The 23,455-nt window shown below is 44.3% G+C and overlaps 1 protein-coding gene and 1 long non-coding RNA gene across 5 annotated transcripts; one reads left to right on the top strand and one right to left on the bottom strand.

Moving 5' to 3' along the window:
• The first annotated feature begins 357 nt into the window (after positions 1 to 357).
• Positions 358 to 16,716, top strand: LOC119476807. 4 transcript variants are annotated; one of them, XM_037750359.1, is made up of 8 exons: positions 358 to 464; positions 629 to 964; positions 2,733 to 2,999; positions 3,130 to 3,168; positions 5,260 to 5,343; positions 13,717 to 13,803; positions 13,892 to 13,920; positions 15,635 to 16,716. In XM_037750359.1, exons 1-8 carry the CDS (start codon positions 404 to 406, stop codon positions 15,683 to 15,685), a joined length of 954 nt encoding a protein of 317 aa, XP_037606287.1. In that variant the 5' UTR covers positions 358 to 403; the 3' UTR covers positions 15,686 to 16,716. The 4 variants fall into 4 exon arrangements, with proteins under 4 accessions (XP_037606287.1, XP_037606289.1, XP_037606286.1 ...); XM_037750358.1 differs by lacking the exon at positions 358 to 464 and having other exon boundaries at positions 468 to 964; XM_037750360.1 differs by lacking the exons at positions 358 to 464; positions 5,260 to 5,343 and having other exon boundaries at positions 472 to 964.
• On the bottom strand, positions 7,215 to 8,307 carry LOC119476817. Its single transcript, XR_005204112.1, has 2 exons — positions 7,977 to 8,307; positions 7,215 to 7,350 (listed from the first exon to the last, which is right to left on the bottom strand). It is a non-coding gene; the product is annotated as an uncharacterized LOC119476817 (long non-coding RNA).
• Positions 16,717 to 23,455: the final 6,739 nt, after the last annotated feature.

Raw genomic sequence — 23,455 nt, 5'->3', positions numbered from 1 at the left:
ATATATAATAATATAAACTCTCTGAAAGGGACAATTCTGCCCAACAAGTTCTTTTACTGTAAGTATATTTTGATGCTGATACTTACATACTTTTACTCAAGTAAGATTTTGACTTGTACTTGTAACAGAGTATTTCTACACCGTGGTATCAGAGGTATCAGCATCAGATCGGATCAATAAACGCAGAAACTTATTGAGAGGAAATTTAAAAAATATAAAAGTTTTTGGCTGTTTGGACGTCAACGAGAAATTCAGAGAGAATGTAAAACGGTCTAAAAGAGGAAGTGACATCATACTAATGACAGGAAGTAGATGCAGCATCTCTCTACTAAAGCTCTGTTTCAGAAAACAGTTCAGAGCTTCAGAACAAGAGATAGAAGAAGCACAGAGACAGAGAATCACCATGGATGAGTTCAGAGGGATTCAAACGGCTTTATTTCTGATGCTGCTGCTTCAGTTTACAGGTAACAATACACATATATGACTTATGTAACTTTATTATCTATATATTATTAACTAAGACTAATGTGTTGTTGTCAACATGGTGTGTTTAAGGAACTCTTGCTAACCAAAGATAAAGAAATAATCGTCACACTAACAGACCTTTATTTCTCTCTCGTCTTCTCAGGAGCAGCAACCGAACAGAGATTCCTCTTCCTCGCTGTCAGAGATGGAGATGAAGCCCCTTTGCCTTGTAACAGTGTGAGAGATGATCAGAATAACTGTGACAGAACTAGATGGATCTACACTGATTCAAGAAGCAGAACAGCAGTAGTGCTGGTTAGAGATGGACAGATTGATAAACAGGCTGAAGATAAATCAGACAGACTGAGTTTCACAGAGAACTGTTCTCTGGTTATAAAGAAGCTCACAGAGAAGGATGATGGTCGTTATGACTGCAGACAGATCAGATCAGGACAACGACTAAGTCCAGATGCTGTGGTTTATCTGTCTTTTGTTACCAGTGAGTATTTATTTCTTATTATGTATTTATGTACAGTGCCGTGAAAAAGTATTTGCCCCCTTCCTGATTTCTTATTTTTTTGCATATTTGTCACACTTAAATGTTTCAGATCATCAAACAAATTTTAATATTGGACAAAGATAACCCAAGTAAACACAAAATGCAGTTTTTAAATGATGATTTCATTTATTAGGGGAAAAAAGATATCCAAACCTACCTGGCCTATGTGAAAAAGTAATTGCCCCTTAAACCTAATAACTGGTTGCGCTACCCTTGGCGGCAATAACTGCAATCAAGCGTTTGCGATAACTGACAATGAGTCTTTCACATCGCTGTGGAGGAATTTTGGCCCACTCGTCTTTGCAGAATTGTTTTAATTCAGCCACACTGGAGGGTTTTCGAGCACGAACGGCCTGTTTAAGGTCATGCCACAGCATCTCAATCGGATTTAAGTCCGGACTTTGACTAGGCCACTCCAAAACCTTCATTTTGTCTTTTTTAAGCCATTCAGAGGTGGACTTGCTGGTGTGCTTCGGATCATTGTCCTGCTGCATAACCCAAGTGCGCTAGAGCTTGAGGTCACGAACTGATGGCCGGACATTCTCCTTCAGGATTTTCTGGTAGAGAGCAGAATTCATGGTTCCATCAATTATGGCAAGTCGTCCAGGTCCTGAAGCAGCAAAGCAGCCCCAGACCATCACACTATCACCACCATGTTTGACTGTTGGTATGATGTTCTTTTTATGAAATGCTGTGTTAGTTTCACGCCAGATGTAACGGGATGCACACCTTCCAAAAAGTTCAACTTTTGTCTCATCAGTCCACAGAATATTTCCCCAAAAGTCTTGGGGATCATCAAGATGGTTTTTGGCAAAAGTGAGACAAGCCTTTGTGTTCTTTTTGGTCAGCAGTGGTTTTCGCCTTGGAACTCTCCCATGGATGCCATCTCTGCCCAGTCTCTTTCTTATTGTTGAATCGTGAACACTGACTTTAATTGAGGTAAGTGAGGCCTGCAGTTCTTTAGATGTTGTTCTGGGTTCTTTTGTGACCTCCTGGATGGGTCGGCGATGCGCTCTTGGAGTAATTTTGGTAGGAACGGCCACTCCTGGGAAGGTTCACCACTGTTCCAAGCTTTCTCCATTTGTGGATAATGGCTCTCACTGTGGTTTGCTGGAGTCCCAAAGCCTTAGAAATGGCTTTGTAACCCTTTCCAGACTGATAGATGTCAATGACTTTGTTTCTCATCTGTTCTTGAATTTCTTTCGATCGCGGCATCATTTGCTGCTTTTTGAGATCTTTTAGCCGACTTAACTTTGACAGACAGGTTCTATTTAAGTGATTTCTTGATTGAGCAGTGATTGGCTAGTGAAATTGAACTCAGCTTTTCAAAACACGTGGTTGATCACAGTTAATTCATGATTTAACAAGGGGGGGGCAATTACTTTTCACATAGGGCCAGGTAGGTTTGGATAGCTTTTCCCCCTTAATAAATGAAATCATTATTTAAAAACTGCATTTTGTGTTTACTTGGGTTATCTTTGTCTTAAATTAAAATGTGTTTAATGATCTGAAACATTTAAGTGTGACAAATATGCAAAAAAATAAGAAATCAGGAAGGGGGCAAATACTCATCTCATATTTACATCATCATGTCTTCAAACTGTCTCGTTAGAACAATATACTGAAACATTACAATCATTCTGATTACAGTGATGAAGTTAATTTAACTCTTGTTGTCTTTCTCTCTCAATATCTCCGTCTTCACCAGTGACTGAACAGAAGAACTCTGATGAGGTGACGTTAAACTGCTCTGTGTCGACATATGATCAATGTAGACACACAGTGAAGTGGCTGTTTCAGCGTCAAGATGTGGATGAAGATGGCGGAGATCTAAAGACATCACAGTCTCTCTGCTCAGCCTCTGTGACCTTCAGGACGTCTCATTACATTCAAACATCAAGCTATCAGTCATTGAAGTGTAATGTGACTGATCGTTTCACTGGAACACCTCAGCTGTTTCCCTTCAGACTCTCAGGTGAGAACATGTTGAGCTGTTTAAAGTCACTTCAGACTGATGTGAATTATGATCTAAATATTTGTTGATGGATTTGAAGTTTTAATATCTGACATCATAACAGTTAGTTGAGTTGTGTTCATGTGTTCAGGTGAGGAGACAACACCAAGTGGAAACAACACAGCAGCAGGTAACAGCACCTAACACAATATCACACCACAGCCTGTAATAGACCCACCTGTCCACCAGAGGACGGCGTGTAATAGACCCACCTGTCCACCAGAGGACAGCGTGTAATAGACCCACCTGTCCACCAGAGGACGGCGTGTAATAGACCCACCTGTCCACCAGAGGACAGCCTGTAATAGACCCACCTGTCCACCAGAGGACAGCGTGTAATAGACCCACCTGTCCACCAGAGGACGGCGTGTAATAGACCCACCTGTCCACCAGAGGACGGCGTGTAATAGACCCACCTGTCCACCAGAGGACCGCGTGTAATAGACCCACCTGTCCACCAGAGGACGGCGTGTAATAGACCCACCTGTCCACCAGAGGACAGAGTGTAATAGACCCACCTGTCCACCAGAGGACGTCGTGTAATAGACCCACCTGTCCACCAGAGGACAGCCTGTAATAGACCCACCTGTCCACCAGAGGACAGCGTGTAATAGACCCACCTATCCACCAGAGGACGGCGTGTAATAGACCCACCTGTCCACCAGAGGACGGCGTGTAATAGACCCACCTGTCCACCAGAGGACGGCGTGTAATAGACCCACCTGTCCACCAGAGGACGGCGTGTAATAGACCCACCTGTCCACCAGAGGACAGAGTGTAATAGACCCACCTGTCCACCAGAGGACAGCCTGTAATAGACCCACCTGTCCACCAGAGGACAGCGTGTAATAGACCCACCTGTCCACCAGAGGACGGCGTGTAATAGACCCACCTGTCCACCAGAGGACGGCGTGTAATAGACCCACCTGTCCACCAGAGGACGGCGTGTAATAGACCCACCTGTCCACCAGAGGACGGCGTGTAATAGACCCACCTGTCCACCAGAGGACAGAGTGTAATAGACCCACCTGTCCACCAGAGGACGTCGTGTAATAGACCCACCTGTCCACCAGAGGACAGCCTGTAATAGACCCACCTGTCCACCAGAGGACAGCGTGTAATAGACCCACCTATCCACCAGAGGACGGCGTGTAATAGACCCACCGGTCCACCAGAGGACAACGTGTAATAGACCCACCTGTCCACCAGAGGACAACGTGTAATAGACCCACCTGTCCACCAGAGGACAGAGTGTCAGTGTCACGTTTTGACTCACAGAGACGTGAATATTACACGCCTGTATTAACGTGCAGTACCAGCAGGGGGCAACAAAACCACTTAGTTAAGGTAAGGGAAAACATCATGGTTGGGCTTAAAGGTGATATTGATAACATTCAGCCACTAGATGTCACATTCTCCCTCCCCGTTACATTCACTTCACAACAAGTGGTTGCCAGACACTTTCCCTCTCTCTCTGTCTCTCTCTGTCTCTCTCTGTCTCTCTCTCTCTCTCTCTGAGTGCATGCTGGAGTGGAAGACGGTGAGAGCGTGTCTGAGCGTGAGTGTGTTTTCTATCTTTTGTTTGTTTGTTTGTTTGTTTGTTTGTTTGTTAGTTAGTTTGTTTGTTAGTTGTTAGATTTATAACTGTAGTTTGAAGTGTGTTCGGCTCCGGAGCGGTGCCGACCGGCTCGGCTGGGAGTCATGCCGACTCTTGGAGTCGGAGGCGGGGGGCTGGAGAAGCTCACCCGCCGGCATGGAGTTAAACTCTGTCCAGCTGTTATCTGCTCCGTTGAGGATTGCAGTTTAGCAATCGGAGAAATGGTCGGTTATGGCAGTGTTCAGTCCGCATCCAGAATGAATAATGGAGTCGTGATTTTTCTGGACAGCGTTGATAAAGTGAACGTGGTTGTTGAACGAGGTGTGGTGATTAAAGACACCTTTGTTCAGGTAGTGCCGCTGGTTAATCCGGCCTAAAACATCATTCTGTCAAAAGTCCCTCCGTTCATTAGTAATGAAATGTTGCAGAGGGAACTGGTGAGACATGGACATTTAATGTCTCCAATTAAACTGATTCCTCTGGGCTGTAAATCTCCTCACCTGAAACACGTGGTTTCCTTCAGAAGGCAGGTCTTCATGATTCTAAAGAACAACACTGAGGAGTTAAACTTGATGTTGAAGTTCAGGGTGGAGGAGTTTGACTACATTGTTCATGTGTCTTCAGAGAGAATGAAATGTTTTGGCTGTGGAATGGAGGGTCACCTCATCCGGACCTGTCCAAAGAAACAAAACGCTGGGACACATAATGGTGAACCTGCAGCACAAAGTCCAGAACAAGACAGTACTCAGAGTACACACAGTACACAGAAAGACAATACTCAGAGTACACACAGTACACAGAAAGACAATACTCAGAGTACACACAGTACACAGAAAGACAATACTCAGAGTACACACAGTACACAGCAAGACAATACTCAGAGTACACACAGTACACAGAAAGACAGTACTCAGAGTACACACAGTACACAGAAAGACAATACTCAGAGTACACACAGTACACAGAAAGACAATACTCAGAGTACACACAGTACACAGCAGACTGAGGCTGGGCAGCAGGGGGCTGCTGGTTCTGAGGCTGCTGGTTCAGGTTCTGATGGTCCGGATGCGGCTGGGCCGGTCTCTGCTGGTTCGGGTGCAGTTGGTCCAGTCTCTACTGGTCTGGTCTTTGCTGGTTCGGGTGCGGCTGGTCCAGTCTCTGCTGGTCCAGTCTTTGCTGGTTCGGGTGCGACTGGTCCAGTCTCTGCTGGTCCAGTCTTTGCTGGTTCGGGTGCGACTGGTCCAGTCTCTGCTGGTCCAGTCTTTGCTGGTTCGGGTGCGACTGGTCCAGTCTCTGCTGGTCCGGTCTCTGCTGGTCCGGTTTCTGCTGGTTCTGGTGGGGCTGGTCAGGTCTCTGCTGGTTCTGGGGGGGCTGGTCCAGTCTTTACTGGTCCGGTCTCTGTTGGTCCAGTTTCTGCTGGTTCAGTCTCTGCTGGTCCAGTCTCTGCTGGTCCAGTCCCTGCTGGTCCAGTCTCTGCTGGTTCTGGTGAGGCTGGTCCGGTCTCTGCTGGTTCTGGGGGGGGCTGGTCCAGTCTCTGCTGGTTCAGGTGCTGTTGTGGAGGTTACTGATCAATCACATGCTGACGGTATTAATAGTGACACAGTCGACACACAGACTGAAACGAAGGAGGCAGAATGTTCTCTGGAGGAGGAAAGTGAGATGTTGGTGGATGAAGACTCTTCTAAAGAGAAGAAGAGGAAGGTGACTAGTGACGAGGGTCAGTCGTCTGGTAAAGTGAAGAAGAGGAAGGTGACTAGTGACGAGGGTCAGTCGTCTGGTAAAGTGAAGAAGAGGAAGGTGACTAGTGACGAGGGTCAGTCGTCTGGTAAAGTGAAGAAGAGGAAGGTGACTAGTGACGAGGGTCAGTCGTCTGGTAAAGAGAAGAAGAAGAGGAAGGTGACTAGTGACGAGGGTCAGTCGTCTGGTAAAGAGAAGAAGAGGAAGGTGACTAGTGACGAGGGTCAGTCGTCTGGTAAAGTGAAGAAGAGGAAGGTGACTAGTGACGAGGGTCAGTCGTCTGGTAAAGAGAAGAAGAAGAGGAAGGTGACTAGTGACGAGGGTCAGTCGTCTGGTAAAGTGAAGAAGAGGAAGGTGATTAGTGACGAGGGTCAGTCGTCTGGTAAAGTGAAGAAGAGGAAGGTGACTAGTGACGAGGGTCAGTCGTCTGGTAAAGAGAAGAAGACCTCTCCTCAGAGTGAGCTCAGCCTGCAGTCAGGTGAGAGTGAAGGTGATGAGGAGAGTGATGTGGAGTCTCTAGCTTCCTCACAGACGTGGGCTCACAAGAGGAGTGTCTACTCTTTAACCAGTATTAAGAAGTTCCTGCAGGACACTAAGGGACTCAGGAATGTTAGAGTTGAAAGCGTGTTCCCTGATTTACAGCTCTTTGTTGATTCACTGAAGGTTTCTCTCAGAAGTCCTAGAATTTTTGGGGAGAAAGCTTTCACTGACCAGGAGACTTACCGTATAAAGAAAATAGTTCAAAAGATCAAAAAACAGTTCAAAGATGATGAATAAGTCTGATAGATATTCCTTTTTTTTTCTTGTTGTTTTGTTCACTTGCTTTTGTTTTACAACTTTTTTCTATGCCATGGGGGACATACGAATAGGAAGCCTGAACATAAATGGAGCAAGGGATGATGGGAAAAGGGCTTCTCTTTTCAAGCTGTGTTCTATTAAAAAGTTGGATGTTATTTTTATACAAGAGACACACAGTACCTCTGATAACGAGGCTGACTGGAGGACAGAATGGACTGGTGATGATATAGAGACACACAGTACCTCTGATAACGAGGCTGACTGGAGGACAGAATGGACTGGTGATGATATAGAGACACACAGTACCTCTGATAACGAGGCTGACTGGAGGACAGAATGGACTGGTGATGATAAAGAGACACACAGTACCTCTGATAACGAGGCTGACTGGAGGACAGAATGGACTGGTGATGATATAGAGACACACAGTACCTCTGATAACGAGGCTGACTGAAGGACAGAATGGACTGGTGATGATATAGAGACACACAGTACCTCTGATAACGAGACTGACTGAAGGACAGAATGGACTGGTGATGATATAGAGACACACAGTACCTCTGATAACGAGGCTGACTGAAGGACAGAATGGACTGGTGATGATATAGAGACACAGTACCTCTGATAACGAGACTGACTGAAGGACAGAATGGACTGGTGATGATATAGAGACACAAAGTACCTCTGATAACGAGACTGACTGGAGGACAGAATGGACTGGTGATGATAAAGAGACACACAGTACCTCTGATAACGAGGCTGACTGGAGGAGAGAATGGACTGGTGATGATATAGAGACACAGTACCTCTGATAACGAGGCTGACTGGAGGACAGAATGGACTGGTGAAACCTTTTTAACTCATAAAACCAGTAACAGTTGTGGTGTTGGAATTCTTTTTTCCAAAAACTTTATTCCTCAGTCGGTAGAATGTGAAGAAGTTCTTAAAGGTCGTCTGTTAAAAGTAAGAGCAGTGTATGAAAATGTAAAGATGGTATTTATTAATATTTATGCTCCAGTTGTGGGAGCGGAGAGACTCGTGTTTCTAGATGTTTTAAACGAGGTGATGGAGAAGTGTAACAGTGAGGAATATGTCTTCATCGGTGGAGACTTTAACTGCACTGAGGACAGCAGGTTAGACAGGAACCATGCAGAGCCTCACGCTGCCTCTCGCACTCATCTCATTCATCTCATGGAGGCTCAGGAGTTGTGTGATGTGTGGAGAGGCTTTCACAACAAACAGAGACAATACACCTGGACACATGTTAAGGATCATTTACTGTCTATGGCCAGGCTTGATCGTTTTTATTGTTTTAAGCATCATTTTAATGTTTTTAAAAGTTGTTTGATCAGCCCTGTTGGCTTTTCTGATCACTCGCTTGTAACAGCCTCTGTTTTATAAAATGTGTAAAATCCAGTAGTGCTTATTGTCATTTTAACACGGCTTTACTGGAGGATAAGAACTTCAGAGAAACTTTTAGTTTTTTTTTGAAAAATCACCAAAATATGAAACATGATTTTGTGTCTCTACAGCAGTGGTGGGATTTTGGAAAGGTCCAAATCAAACAGTTCTGTCAACAGTACACTCAGAATGTCACAAGAACCTTGACTAGTTCAGTGAAAGCTCTGGAGTCTGAAGTGGAGGAACTCAGAGACTTAGCTGAGACCACAAGAGACCAACGACACATTGAGACACTTGAAGTCAAAAAGTGTGTGTTAGCCAACCTGCTGGGTGTCTCAGCTCAGGGAGCTCTGGTTAGGTCCCGCTTTCAAAATGTAGCCCAAATGGATGTCCCATCACACTTTGTCTTTGGTCTGGAGCGTAAAAATGGACAGAAAAGGTTCATTCACAGTTTAAGGTCTGACACTGGGCAGGTTCTGTCTGATCACACTGCAATCCGAAAACATGCTGTCAGCTTCTACAGTAACCTGTTCAAATGTGAACACAGAGAGGAGCAGGCAGTGTTTCAGAGCTTCTGTGCTGGTCTTCCTCAAGTTGAACACAGAGAGGAGCAGACAGTGTTTCAGAGCTTCTGTACCGGTCTTCCTCAGGTTGAACACAGAGAGGAGCAGACAGTGTTTCAGAGCTTCTACACTGGTCTTCCTCAGGTTGAACACAGAGAGGAACAGGCAGTGTTTCACAGCTTCTACACTGGTCTTCCTCAGGTTGAACACAGAGAGGAGCAGGCAGTGTTCAGAGCTTCTGTGCTGGTCTTCCTCAGGTTGAGCAGCAGAGTAACATAGAGTTGGAAGCAGCTCTCTCATCTGATGAACTTTATGCTGCTCTGCAGAGCATGCAAAGTGGGAAAGCTCCTGGAATCGATGGTATACCTGTTGACTTCTATAAGTCTTTGTGGTCGGTGGTGGGGGGGATCTGCTGGCAGTACTGAGTGACAGTCTTGCCGGAGGGCATCTGCCGCTTAGCTGCAGGAGAGCGGTCCTTACATTACTGCCAAAGAAAGGTGACCTGCAGTTCATTAAAAACTGGAGGCCCGTGTCTCTGCTCTGCTCTGACTATAAGCTCCTCTCTAAGGTGTTGGCAACGCGGCTGAGCAGAGTGATGGAACAGGTGATTCAGTGTGATCAGACCTACTGTGTACCGGGCAGGCTGATCACTGATAACATTATTTTGGTTCGAGACCTTTTAGAGATATGTAAGCTGTTTGGCCTCAAAGCTGGATTTATATCAATAGATCAAGAAAAAGCTTTTGATCGTGTCAAGCATGAATATTTATGGCTCATGTTGAGTGCCTTTGGTTTTAGTCCTGGTTTTATTGATACAGTTAAGGTTTTATATTGTGACATTCAGAGCGTCCTGAAAATCAATGGTGGTTTGAGCGCTCCGTTTCATGTTCAAAGGGGAGTTCGACAAGGCTGTGCCCTCTCTGGCATGTTATATTCTCTAGCCATCGAGCCGTTGTTGAACAAACTTAGATCAGATCTTAAAGGGCTGATTATTCCTGGTTGCAATGCACCTTTTAAAATTGTCAGCCTATGCAGACGATGTGGTCATCCTGGTGGACAGCCAACAGGATATTGACACGTTGGAAAAAAACATTGTTCAGTTTGGCTCAATATCCTCAGCTAAAGTTAACTGGGACAAAAGTGAAGCTCTCAGTGTTGGTGGACTAGAGAAGAAGCTCAGTTTGCCTGGGGGGTTGATTTGGAGGACGGAGGGGCTGAAATATTTGGGAGTGTTTTTAGGTGATCAATCAATTGTTTTTAAAAACTGGGAAAATGTTCTTGAGAAGGTCAGAGGTCGTTTAGCAAAGTGGAAGTGGATTATAACAAAAATGTCATACAGAGGTCGAGTCCTCATCATTAATAATTTGGTATCGTCCACTTTATGGCATCGCCTGTCATGTGTTGATCCCCCACCTGATCTGCTGTCAAAGATCCAGGCTCTTCTTGTGAACTTCTTCTGGGACAGACTGCATTGGGTGCCTCAGAGTGTGCTGTATCTGCCGAAGGATGACGGAGGACAGGGCCTGATCCATCTGAGCAGCAGGGGGGCTACCTTCCGGTTCCAGTTCCTACAAAGGTTTCTGTGTGGTCCTGCTGATTTAGTGTGGAGGCCGCTGGCTTGCACCATTTTGAGTCAGCTAGGTGGACTGGGACTGAACAGATCTTTGTTTCTGATGGACTTAAAGCAGCCTGACATCAAGGAATTACCAGTTTTCTATCGTGGACTGTTTAAGGTGTGGAGCCTCCTTAATAAAAAAAGGCTGGGACATCACAGCTCAATGTACTGGCTGCTCCAGGAACCAGTTCTTTATGGGACCCGTTTCAGTGCAGTCTGTCAGGTGGGGCCGACTCTGCTCAGGCGGGTTCTGTGAGTCTAATGTGGTGACTCTGGGACATGTAGTTCAGCTCGCAGGTGCAAACTTGGACAATGCAGCTCCTCTTGCCTGCCGCCTAGAGGTGAAATCGACTCGAGCTATCTCTCTTCTGCTCAATAGATGGAGAGAAGCTCTCACAGTTAGTGAGCGGACTCTGTTACAGCAGTATTGTGACGGCTCTGTTAAACCTGATGATAATGATGTATTCCCTTCGGTGAACATTTCCCCAGATTTTAAGGACTGTACAGGATTGTTTTTAAAGAGTGGGAGTTCCTCTGAGTTTTCTTTCCAAGATGCAAATGGAAAATTAATGTATAAAACGTTTGTCAAAGTTTTGCACAGGGACAAATTAAATGGTAAAACTGACACTCCATGGAGAGCTCACTTAGGTCTCAGTGATAGTGTTGGACCTGAATGGAGAGCGCTGTATAAACCACCATTGGTCAAAAGAACTGCGGACCTGCAGTGGAGGGTTATACATGGTATCGTGGCTGTGAATGCTTTTGTCTCTGTCATTAATTCTGATGTCAGTCATGAATGTCCATTTTGCACTCATCGTGAGACTGTTTTTCATTGTTTCATGGAGTGTTGTCGACTGCTGCCGCTGTTCACAATGTTGGGACAGTTTTTTGGACTGTTTGGGGAAGTTTTCTCCAAAAGTAGTTTCATTCTGGGATACAGGTACTCTCAGGAGAGTAAACGTAGTTTCATTCTGGGCTACAGGTACTCTCAGGAGAGTAAACGTAGTTTCATTCTGGGCTACAGGTACTCTCAGGAGAGTAAACGTAGTTTCATTCTGGGATACAGGTACTCTCAGGAGAGTAAACGTAGTTTCATTCTGGGCTACAGGTACTCTCAGAAGAGTAAACGTAGTTTCATTCTGGGCTACAGGTACTCTCAGGAGAGTAAAGACAAATGCCAGCTTTTTAACTTCACTCTGGGGAGTGCAAAGATGGCCGTGTATCTGAGCAGGAGAAACCGAATAGAGAAAGCGGTGGATGATGATGCTGTGTTTGTAAAAATGGTGAAAGCTCGTTTGAAAATAGATTTTAATTATTACAGAATGATGAAGGATCTGGAAAGATTCTCCAGTGTGTGGTGTTATAAACATGTGCTTTGTCGTGTTGTAGATGACGAGCTGTTCTTTGGAAATGTACTGAGATGATTTGGATTCTGTGAATCTTACATATTCACGATATATACAATTCATTAAGCAAATTACAATATATAGATATTTAAAAAGAACAATAGTGAAATAATTCATGTTTGTTGTCTCAGTGCTTCAGGTTTTCAAAGTGTTTTTTCCATATTTCACCATTTTGAATAGCCAGTTCTTCTCTGTGTGTTTTGCTGAAAGAGTGCCATTATATCTAGTTGGTGCTGCGCATGTTGTTTCCTTTTAGTTCGGAGTGTTCTTCTGTATAATTTCAGTGTTTCCCAATATCGGAGGCGGAGCTCAGGATCATCCGGTTGTCTGTCTTTTTGATTAGATAAACTTCTGAGTTTTTTTTCTCAGATGTTTGTAGTTTATATCAAACCACTTTTCATTGGCTGACTGTTTTGATCTGTGATGCTGAGACTGTTTCAGATTGGATAAATTTGCCACGTTGTGAAATATGTTGTTAATATCACATACAGCCTGATTCAGGCCGCCATTACTGTGGTGGTACGAGGTGGAAAGAAAATGGTCTAATTGAGATTGAATAGTTTGATGTGTGATTGCTTTCTGGTAGTCGTCGTTACTTTTGTTTGTCCATCTATAAGGTTGTTTTGTAGAGTTCAGTTTACTGGGTTTTGCTGCATGAGGGTCTGTCTTTCTAATGTAGAGTGTAATTGTACTCTGATCAGATAAGGGTGTTAGGGGACTGACTGTGAATGCTCTCAGACAGAAGGGGTCTAGGTCTGTAATGCTATAGTCTACTGTGCTATTGCCAAGAGGAGAGCTGTGTGTGTAGTGACCAAAGGAGTCTCCTCCAAGTCCACCATTAACGATGTACAGACCCGGTGTTCCTCATAGCTGCAGGAGTTGCTGCCCACTTGTGTTGACAGTTTTGTCAAAGTTGTTCCTGTGGGGGTGTGAAGGGAGGGGATGCTGGTTTGGTCAGGTGTATGTTTATCTCCCTGTGAGTTAATACAATCTGGTTCTATACCTGTCCTGGCATTAAGGTCACCATAGATCAGTACACTGGGCCTGGTAGTGATTGATCTCATCTTCAAGAATGGAGAAACAGTGTTCATTATAATAAGGGGATTCTGATGGGGGGATATATGCTGCACACATGAATAGGTCTTTATCTGTGGCAACAACCTCTCTTTTTATTTTGAGCCAAATGGAAAATTCACCTTTTTTGATTAATTCGATTGAGTGTAAAAGGTTTGCCTTGTACCAAATCAACATTCCTCCTGAATCCCTGCCCTGGGTTACTCCTTTCAGTCTGGTGGAAGGGAACACTATCTCTATGTAGTCTATGGGACAGCCAGTGGAAGTGTCTCCTCTACTTCAGGTCTCTTGCAAAACAAACACATCTGCATCTCCTAATTCTTTGGTGAAGTCTGGGGTCCTGTTCCTAAGGTCAAAAGCAGAGGAACGCAGACCCTGGACATTCCAACAGGAAATAACACATGATTTAGATTTCATTTAGTTTAAAATTCAGAAAGTTGCACTTAATGTTAAAATGTTCAAATGAGATATACTCTTGTCTTTCCAGCCTTGTGGTGGTTCATCTTTGTGTCTGTGGCTTTAGCAGCACTCATAATGACTGTTGTGGCGGTCAACGTGTGGAGAAGAATTAAAGGTGACAACATTCACAGATGAAAGTTTTAATAAACCTGCATTTTTTATTGTGTGGAAACTAAAGTTGAGTCTTTCTCTCGTCTCTTCAGAGAAGAAAACACAGACGGATGAAATCACTGTGAGTTTTTACAACAGTTGGTCCTTCACACACTCTCCATTATCAACATATAGATAGAAGAAGAGACAAATAAACAGGACAAGTGAAGTGGATGCTAATACCAGTTAAACATGATCACAACAGCAGCACAACCTTCAGCCTCCAGAGAGACCATAGATGTGAATCAACAATAACAAGAGAACATGATGAGTTTCAGATTAAAGGGCTGGTTCACTTAAATGACATCACATCATACAGGATGTTATCACTTAACCTCGAGTGGCTCCGAGCGATGCAGAGAGTTTAGTTTTAGTTCAGGAGTTAACGTCCACGTTACTGTGGATAACGTACAGAATAACATCGAGTTCAAACTATCCAGCAGCCAGTCAGATAAAGGTCAGATCAGACAGGAACTAATGGTGCGTTCAGGGTCAACTGGGAACTCTGTTCACTTTCTAAACACCAGCAGTAATGTGGGATGGAAATGTGCTGGAACCAAGTGAGGGTTTGGTTCATTGAAGTGTTGAGCCTCTGGACGACTGGCCGCCCGTCACATGGAGGACCATGGACTGATCTCAGTTAAGACTCTTCTCTGTTCTGGTCCTACAGTGGTGGAATAAACTCCCCACTGAAGTCACCCTGGCTGCAGACTGAAAGCCACCTTTTCAGACTGCACCTTAACGCCCCTCACTACCACTTCCATCTCACATTCACTTCTTAAAGCAGAGAGAAGAACTAGTGATGTGCTTGTGTAGCAGGTCATTGAGGAGAGCTGCTGTTATTTTACTGTTACTCAGTAAAGTAGACACAGGTTTACAGGGAAAGTTTGCTTACACACTTACAACATGCACTAACTGAGATGCAGGGCAGTAACCGTTGTGATGATGTCTCTTAAAAGTGACTCAAGCTGAAACACGTGGAAGTAACAGCTAGATGCAAACTTATATCACAGGGCTGGTAGCACACTGTGGCTCTATCTTAGGCTGGAATACGTGGCAGTAACGGTCAGGTACAAGCTCTCTGTGTTACACAGGGCCGGTGGCACGCTGTGTCATTAAAGGAACACTTAGATTAACAGCAAATTAAGACAACTTGACTAGATTGCATTGAATACTTGTTATTCAAATGCTGAACCAAAATTTTGTCAAGTTCTACAGAGTAGGTTAACTTGAATTAGCAGCAATAGCACGTTCTTAAAGTAACACTATGAAGGCTTAAAGTGTTAATAATCAAAATTTCTCAAATCACTATTCTCACCACAATGTACTTGTTTAAAAGTACAGCTGGACGTCTACTCCTGTGGAAGACTAGTGGTGTAGCATGTTATTACTTTGGGTTTGTTTAGAAGTGGAATAAAAATGTTTGGTTTTCACCAAAAATTATGCTGAAATTAATATCGCACAATTGTGAATAATTTGCCAACAATACTATGCCTCACACGGGGCACCATCGTGCCTCACACGGGGCACCATAATGTTGGGGAGGCAGATAGGAGCTGGTCTAGTTATTAAAAACTTTAAAGATAATTATCAATATTTATAAAATTAATATTAATAAATCATCAATATTGAGTTTGACTTCACTAATTGTACCTAAAGAATCTCCTGAATGCATGTAATGCAGTGAACTGGCTGTCTTTAATCTGTTTCTTATTTCCTTGTGCTAAATGTGGGGCAGTGGACGCCTACAGATCACAGGAAGTGTGGGTCTGATGGTGTTGTGTTGTTTTCCACAGGTGCATTATGATGCAGATGATGATACAGTGAACTATGAAAACATCACATGATCCTGATGGAGTTTGACCGACTCATCGACTCCTCGTGTTTTACACACTTCAAGATTTGAAATAACAAAACAGAACTTTGAGAGACTTAAAGGGGACATATCCTGCTCACTTCCAGGTTTATGCTTGTATTCTGGGTTTCTACTAGAACATGTTTACATGCTTTAATAATCTAAAAACACATTATTACTCTCCTCCTGTCTGTGTGAATATACCTGTATTCACCCTCTATCTGAAACGCTCCAGTTTAGCTCCTGTCTCTTTAAGAAGCCCAGTCTGCTCTGATTGGCTAGAGAGATAAATATGGTTCACCTTTACGAAGGTAGTCCTCCAGCTAGTGGGCGGTATATTCTAATGAGCCTGTATGTGACATAGGAAGGGGAGCCACATCTGATTGGCTCGTTGAATCACATGTTTTCTGATCTAGACAGCCCACTAAAAACTGACTGGTCGTCTTATTTCACAGTTTGTGGGTTTGGTAGACACTCCAGATACCCAGATGAGCACAAGCACTGAGAGAGTGAGCTTTAATGATATGTCCCCTTTAAAGCTGTTTCTCACCAGTTGGATGTGAAGAAGCGATGCAGGAATGACGACGATGCACGCCGGGTCAAATTATCCGAGGTGCTGTGTTTAATTTACTGTTTTAAAAAAACGTTAACGTTAGCTTCACAATACATCAACTAATCAGAACCCCAGATGTGATGCTAATGCTAGCTGTTTGTGGCTAGCCCCGTTCTGTGATCAACATATAACGTTAGCGAGTTCATATCAGCTCCATCAGCATCTCCATGGTAACCCAGCTGCTGGGCCACCTCAGGCCACATTTTGTCTCTTATTTGGTTGTTGAGGTCGTCGTCGCCGTGTTTCTACAGGACAGTGTTGGGTGTTGAGAAACCAAAAGGTAGCAGCAAGCTACCTGGAGCTATACCTGGAGGTATGACATCACTTGGAACAAAGGATTTCATTGGTCAAACAGATATTCCTGCAGGTGGAAATCAGCTGAAATTGAGGTCCGTCTGAATATTTTTTCCCCGTCATGATGTTCCACAACCCATAAAAATCAGTTTTTATAAATATCCGAGTGAATTATTCAGAGAAAAATCTGTTCTTGGTGTGAAACAGCTTTTATTATTTTATTTGAGTTTGATGTCTTTTCCTTCATCAGTTGTAAAACTGTTTCTCATGTGCAGCCAGTTCAGAAGCCAGCAGCTGGATCTGAACTTCATTTAACAGTGAAGAGCATTTCACTCTTGTTAACGTCCTTAAATTGTTTTCCAGCTGAAGATTTCACAGCTGATTTGAAGATTTGCTGTTTGTTTGTGAAGCTACAGCAGCTTGAGCTCAGTTTCATGTCTCTGTGTGCACTAGACTCATTTTAATGCTCTTTCATGAAGCGTTGCTGTTAACATACTGTATGTGTTTGAATGGGTTTTCAGCCTTAAAGGGGAGTCAGTAACAGTCTTCTCTTTATTCTATCTGAGAAAGATCTCATCTGCATATAAAGACATGTTGAATTCTACACTGTGTTTGTGATTCCTTCATGTACTAACAGTGTCATAAAGGAAAGTGAATGTCCTGCCTCTACTAGTAGTACTGTGGCGGTACTGAGTTCCCCAGACTTTAGTTGTTCAGTCAGAACTGGAAAACAGTTCACATCCACATAATAATATAAAATAAAAATGCCTTCTTAATAATAATAATGAACAAATGCCTCTTCAATAATGAACAAATGCCTCTATATTAACAAACAATTAAGGAAACTGAAATATTGGTTTGTGTTTTTCCTTTTACCCTCCTTTAAAGTTTTCCCAAATAAAATACACTAAAAGAAATGGGTATAAAGGGTTTCATTGAAAATCAACAAATGAATAGAATACAAAAATACAGCCTACAGGCGTTAGGCTATTGTAAGGCAAGCCAGATCGTTGCACAAATAGTACCTAAATGTCCCAGTGCAGGTAACCCAATTGGTTGGCACTTAACTTGTTTCCCCAACTAGGAGAGTCAACACTCTCAACAAACAAAACACAAAGATCACAGAATCCCAAAAGGGCCCCAAAACAGACCAGAGTTTCTGATAAAGCTGATAACACATGTTGCATTGAGTGAAGGAGAGATCAGAATGACACTGGGTGTGCAGTTTCCCTCCTCTTTTAAGCCCTACAGAAAGGGCGTCGTTACACCCTGATTGGCCAAGAGGGGAATGCACCAAGCTGCTCTCAACTATCATTTAAGAGCCAGTCCCCACACCCTGCGCAACAGGTGAACTGAATAACCCTCTAATCACTCAGCAACTCAACCAAAAAAAACACCAGGGAAAAGGGAAACAACAGCAAGCACCAGAGAATTGGCAGCTGCCACACTCCCTCCCCCATATAATAAACACCGCCTCCAAGGTGTTTTACACACATCCTTTAGACAGTTATTTACCTTTAATACAATGTCACAAAAAACCCATAAATTCATCCTCATCACTAGTGTCACTGTCCAGAAAAATGCGCATGACCGCCTCTCTCTCCTGAGCCTCCACTTCAACAGAGGTTGGGCGACACTCCTTCAAATCACACACATTAACCACCCTTAGATCCTTTCCGGTGTCCTCACGCACAATCCTGTAATTCACAGGGCCTACCTGCTCAACAATACGGTACGGACCAATCCATCGTGGGGCCAGTTTTAGCTGTGTAATTTTTGGAAGCCTTGGAGACGGGATGGGCTTTCATCCAGACCCTATCCTTCATTTCATATGTGACATGTCGCCTGTTTTTGTTGTAGGTATGACCCTGTTTCCTTTTTGCCTGTGCCAGATTGGACTCTACCAGAGCTTGGACATTTTTCAGCGCACGTGGGACCTGAGAAGAGGACTCAAAAGCTCTGGCAAAAGGGTCCCTTCAAAGATCCTCTAAGCAGCAACTCAGCTGGGGAAAAGCCGGTGGCTTCATTGACTGCGGAGTTCAGGGCAAAACGCAACTCCGGTATGAAACGATCCCAACTCTTATGCTTCTCTCCAACATACGAAGCTATCATGCTTTTTAGTGAGCGGTTAATACGCTCAGTCATGTTAGTCTGTGGATGATAGGCAGTTGTGAGTTTATGGACAACCCCCCAGCTATCACACAACTCTTTGAAAACCTCTGATGTGAACTGAGGTCCCCGATCTGATAAGACATGTTTTGGGACACCCCAACGTGTAAAGATGTCCTTCCACAGACATTTGCTGATTGTGGAAGCAGTAGCATTACGTAAAGGAAACAACTCAACCCAACGACTATAATAATCTACCACAACAAGTAATTGGGTGTTTCCCAGGGAACTACGAGGCAGAGGGCCCATGAGGTCCAAACCAAGCATTTCCCATGGCTCCGTTACCTTTGTCTGCTGGAGCAAGCCAGCAGGCTTCCTGGACTCAGGTTTATATTTCTGGCAAATAGTACAAGATCTTACATATTCTGCGACATCTGTCCATATTTTCGGCCAGTATGCAACTTCACGAATCCTTTGCTGGGTCTTATATCGTCCAAAATGACCACTCAAAGGGTTATCGTGGTATGCATGCAAGACGACTGGACGAAGTGACTGTGGAACATATACCTGGTATAGGTCACCACGGTCAAGATGTTTGGTTTTCCTGTAAACCGTATCCTCCAAAAATGACAAAACCGGAGTCTGCTTCACCGCCAGGTTTGTCATCAGTGAGCAGTGCCTGATATATTTTCTGGATGTCTGGATCACTCCTTTGGGCTTTCCAGACATCCTCATCAGTCAGAGGAAAAGGTACAAACTTCTCATCCCGTGTCAGGGAACGAGTGTACAATGCAAGGGAGGCCGGACCAGTGGCCCGCGACAGAGCATCCGGTGCGTTGTTCAACTTACCCTTACGATATTCAATCGTAAAAGAAAATTCCTGCAGACGCAGTGCCCAGCGTATAAGCCTGGAGCTAGCTTTATTGGTGTTAAAGACCCACAACAACGAAGAGTGGTCAGTGACAACAACGAAAGGTTTCCCTTCCAGATAGTGTCTCCATTTCTCCAGACTCCACACCACAGCCAGACATTCCCGTTCTGTCGTGGAGTAATTTTGCTCTGACCTTGTTAGAGAGCGGCTGCCATAAGCGATAACCTCTTCTCTAGAGGAAGTGTTCGATCTCTGAGCCAAAACTGCCCCTAGACCCGTAGAACTTGCATCGGTGTAGACGACAAATGTGTTACACATATCAGGGTGACCAAGGACAGGAGGAGAGGTCAGATGGTCTTTAAGACATTGAAATGCCTTCTGACACTCCTCTGACCACTTAAACCACGACTCCTTTCTTTTTCAGCGCATTCAGGGGCTCCGCAATCACTGAAAAGTTAGGGACATAACGGTGGTACCATCCAGCCAGACCCAAAAACCTTTGAACTTCCTTGAGGTTTCTAGGCACAGGGTAGTCACAAAGTGCTTCTGTCTTTGCTGGATCTGCCTGCACTCCCTCCTTGCTCACTACATGACCCAGGAATTTAAGCTCGGGACAACAGACGTGGCATTTCTTAATATTGAGTGTAAGGCCAGCCTGCTGGAGGCAATCAAACACTCGCTGGACGTCATGAAAGTGATTCTGGACGTCTTTGGAATAGATTATGATGTCATCCAAGTACACCATACAGCACTCTCCTAGGCAGCTCCTCAGCACTTGAGTCATTAGCCTTTGGAAGGTAGCTGGAGCTCCCTTCAAGCCGAAAGGCATAACCCGAAAATGGAATAATCCAAAACATGTGACGAATGCCGTGAGGTGCTGGCTTTCCGGGTCCATTTCTACCTGCCAATAACCACTGTTGAGATCTAAGGTGGTGAACACAGCTGAACTTGCCAGAGATTCAAGTATCTCAGAAATCGTTGGTAGAGGATAGGCATCTCCCTCGCTACATTCATTAACACGGCGGAGATCAACACAAAATCGGGGTGTTCCACCATCTTTTCTAGGCACCACTACAATCGGGGATGCCCATGGTGAATGGGAAGGTACAATGATACCCTGTTGAAGCATCTCTTCGATCTGCTCCTTAACCATCTTCCGCTTTTGTAGGGGTAATCGATAGGGGCGCTGGGTAACCACAACATCACTGTTTAATTTGATTTTATGTTTCAGCACAGAGGTACGGCCTAAAGTGGTGGTGCAGACCCGCGGGTTGTTTAGCAAGAGTTGGTACAATTTCTCAGCCTCCCTCCCTGTTAAACCACTGTCTGCAACAGCAGTATGGAGCAGACTGGGTAAGTCATCACCTTTAGGAATACAAGCTAGGTTACACCAGTCATCACTAACGGCAGGCAAGAGCGGTAATGTAGGTGGTAAGATAGTATACAAAGCAACACTGCTCACACTCAGAACACCCCAACCATCGCTAGGGCACAGGACAGGCTGGAAAGGGAAAACCCTGGTGGTGTCATCACCAGCAAAAGAGTATACCTTGTCCCGGACGTTGACCTGGAGCCCACTCATGCTCATAAAATCTAAACCAAGAACTAATGGATACACCAACACATCTGCATCCAGTACTGCGGTAGGTACGAACCAACTGTTACCATGCATGCTGAACTCCAGCACTTTACATCCAATAGGATTTGCTTGCTGGCCATTCGCAAGATACATTGGTCCACCCTGCCATGATACAAGGGACTCATTGGGGCCTTTGATCTTATTCCACAGACTCACATGCAATAAAGTGTAAGTAGCACCTGTGTCCACAAGCGCTTTCCCATGACGCTGACATACCGTGATGGGCACAACCAACTGTTTTAGACTAGTGGGCGGGTGAGATGGAGATCCCACCACACTAGTAGACTTTTGCTTCTGGCAGTTCTTGGCTGCAGGCTGACTAGCAACAGTAGCCATGGAACCTTTCTTACTGGACGCTGAAGTCTGTTTGACTCTGACTTTTGCTGTCTACTGTATTTTGAGCTACCTGGGAAGACATGAAACTGAGGGCAGAACCCTGGTGCATGCTCATCATGGCAACGCCAACACAAAACCATTTCAGGTCTCTTTATAACCTTCTTTTCAGTTGTACCATTAGCTTTGTGAGATTCGTTCAGAGTTCTCCTGTACCTTTTCTGGTTTTCATAATCTACTTCTATTTGACTCCCAATGCGGATCATCTCATCTATGGAGGTAACCCGACCACGGAGCTGACATGCCAGAAAGGGATTCATAGCCTTCAATATTCTTTTTAAAATCTCATCATCTGTGGCCGAAGAGTGCCAACGTTTGATAAGTGCTTGAAAGGAGAAAACAAAGTCTCGTAGTGACTCATTTCTTCCTTGCACCCTGGTTTGAATCTGTTCTTCCAGAACATCAACATAGTCCTCGGGAAGAAAAGATGATAGGAAAGCTCTCTGAAATTCCTCCCATGAATGGATTTTCTCCCTAACAGTCTCCCACCAATCACGTGCAGAACCATGCAATACACTTCTCATGGTCGCTAGGATCTCACCATGGGTAAGTGGTTTCAGAGACAGGAAGTCACTGCATCTTTGCAAATACACCAAAGGATCTTTCTTATCCTGAGGCCCGCCATAGCAAGGGAAAAACATCTTAATTGGAAGTTTGCCATCAGTCACTCTACAACCATCATCCTGGAAAATTTCACCCTTAGGAGCAGCAGCTCCTGAGCAATCTGAAGGAACTCCCACAGGTGCGGAGGTAGGCAACAAAACCACATTTTTAACAACTGGAGAAACAGGATATGTGTGTGCTTGAGACGAAACTGCAACAGGTATGACTGCTTCTTTAAGGACCCATTCCTCTCGCTTATGTATTGAATTGACCTGAGAATTGAGTGCACACTGTTGACGCACAAGAGACTCAAGGGTAGCCTGCACTGAACCCATCTGCTGTTGCAATGTACGCACCTCGGTCACCAGAAGTTGTACATCCTTGTTTTCAGTGACCGCGGATGTAATGGAGGTCATCAAGTTTTGACGGTCAGTAATCAGGGACTCTTGGAACTCAGACTGTGTTTGTTGTGCATTCCACTGAATGGCATTTATGCACTTTGAACCAAAATCCCTTACTTCTGCGAGCAAATGGTTACTTGCTTTCTCCACCACATTTGTTATGAGAGTAGTACACATTTTTAGAGCTTTATCGATGGGTATGCCCTTTGAAATGTTTGACAGCCACTCACGCTGCCAATCCACTGTATTTTTAAACACAAGTTTCATCGACTCTACAGCATTAGCAAAAATGACTAAATCCGAATCTGAGTGTTCCTGGGTGGGAGGAGCTACAGGAACTGGGGATGAAGGCGGAAGTAATAAGCCCTCTAAAGCCAAAAGAGGATGAGTGTCCAGAGACAATTGTGGTTTTACTGGAGCATCTACCCATCCCTCTTCATCATCATCATCATCATCATCCCGTAAGTGCACCTCCTGCCCAACTACAGGCATATCCAAGCTAACATTTAGAGAAAGCTCGGATTCCAATTCCGCAAGCGACGGTTCAAATGCGGTCATTGTAATGTCTGGATCTTCCCAAGACATGATGGATGGTCACTAGTAATTATTTGGACTAATAGTCAAGCCACACTCCAAATACACATTTCAGAAATATACACTCAAATACACTTGCTAAATAGATATCAGAAGATGGGACACAAAACTAAATCTCTTTATTGAAAGATTATGTTTTGTGTTACGTGTCCCTTCGTGGTTGCCAATTATGTGGCGGTACTGAGTTCCCCAGACTTTAGTTGTTCAGTCAGAACTGGAAAACAGTTCACATCCACATAATAATA

This window comes from Sebastes umbrosus, chromosome 18 (assembly GCF_015220745.1).
Source record: "Sebastes umbrosus isolate fSebUmb1 chromosome 18, fSebUmb1.pri, whole genome shotgun sequence".
Classification (NCBI taxonomy): Eukaryota; Metazoa; Chordata; class Actinopteri; order Perciformes; family Sebastidae; genus Sebastes; species Sebastes umbrosus.
This window is presented reverse-complemented; position numbering and strand designations above follow the sequence as displayed.

What these genes read in the sequence shown, in the direction of transcription:
- LOC119476807 (XM_037750358.1), top strand. Translation starts at nt 526, where the DNA reads ATGTGTTGTTGTCAACATGGTGTGTTTAAGGAACTCTTGCTAACCAAA. An exon ending in GTTTCCCTTCAGACTCTCAG is followed by an intron (nt 3,000 to 3,129) that starts GTGAGAACATGT and finishes TCATGTGTTCAG; the next exon opens with GTGAGGAGACAACACCAAGT. An exon ending in CACAGACGGATGAAATCACT is followed by an intron (nt 13,921 to 15,634) that starts GTGAGTTTTTAC and finishes TGTTTTCCACAG; the next exon opens with GTGCATTATGATGCAGATGA.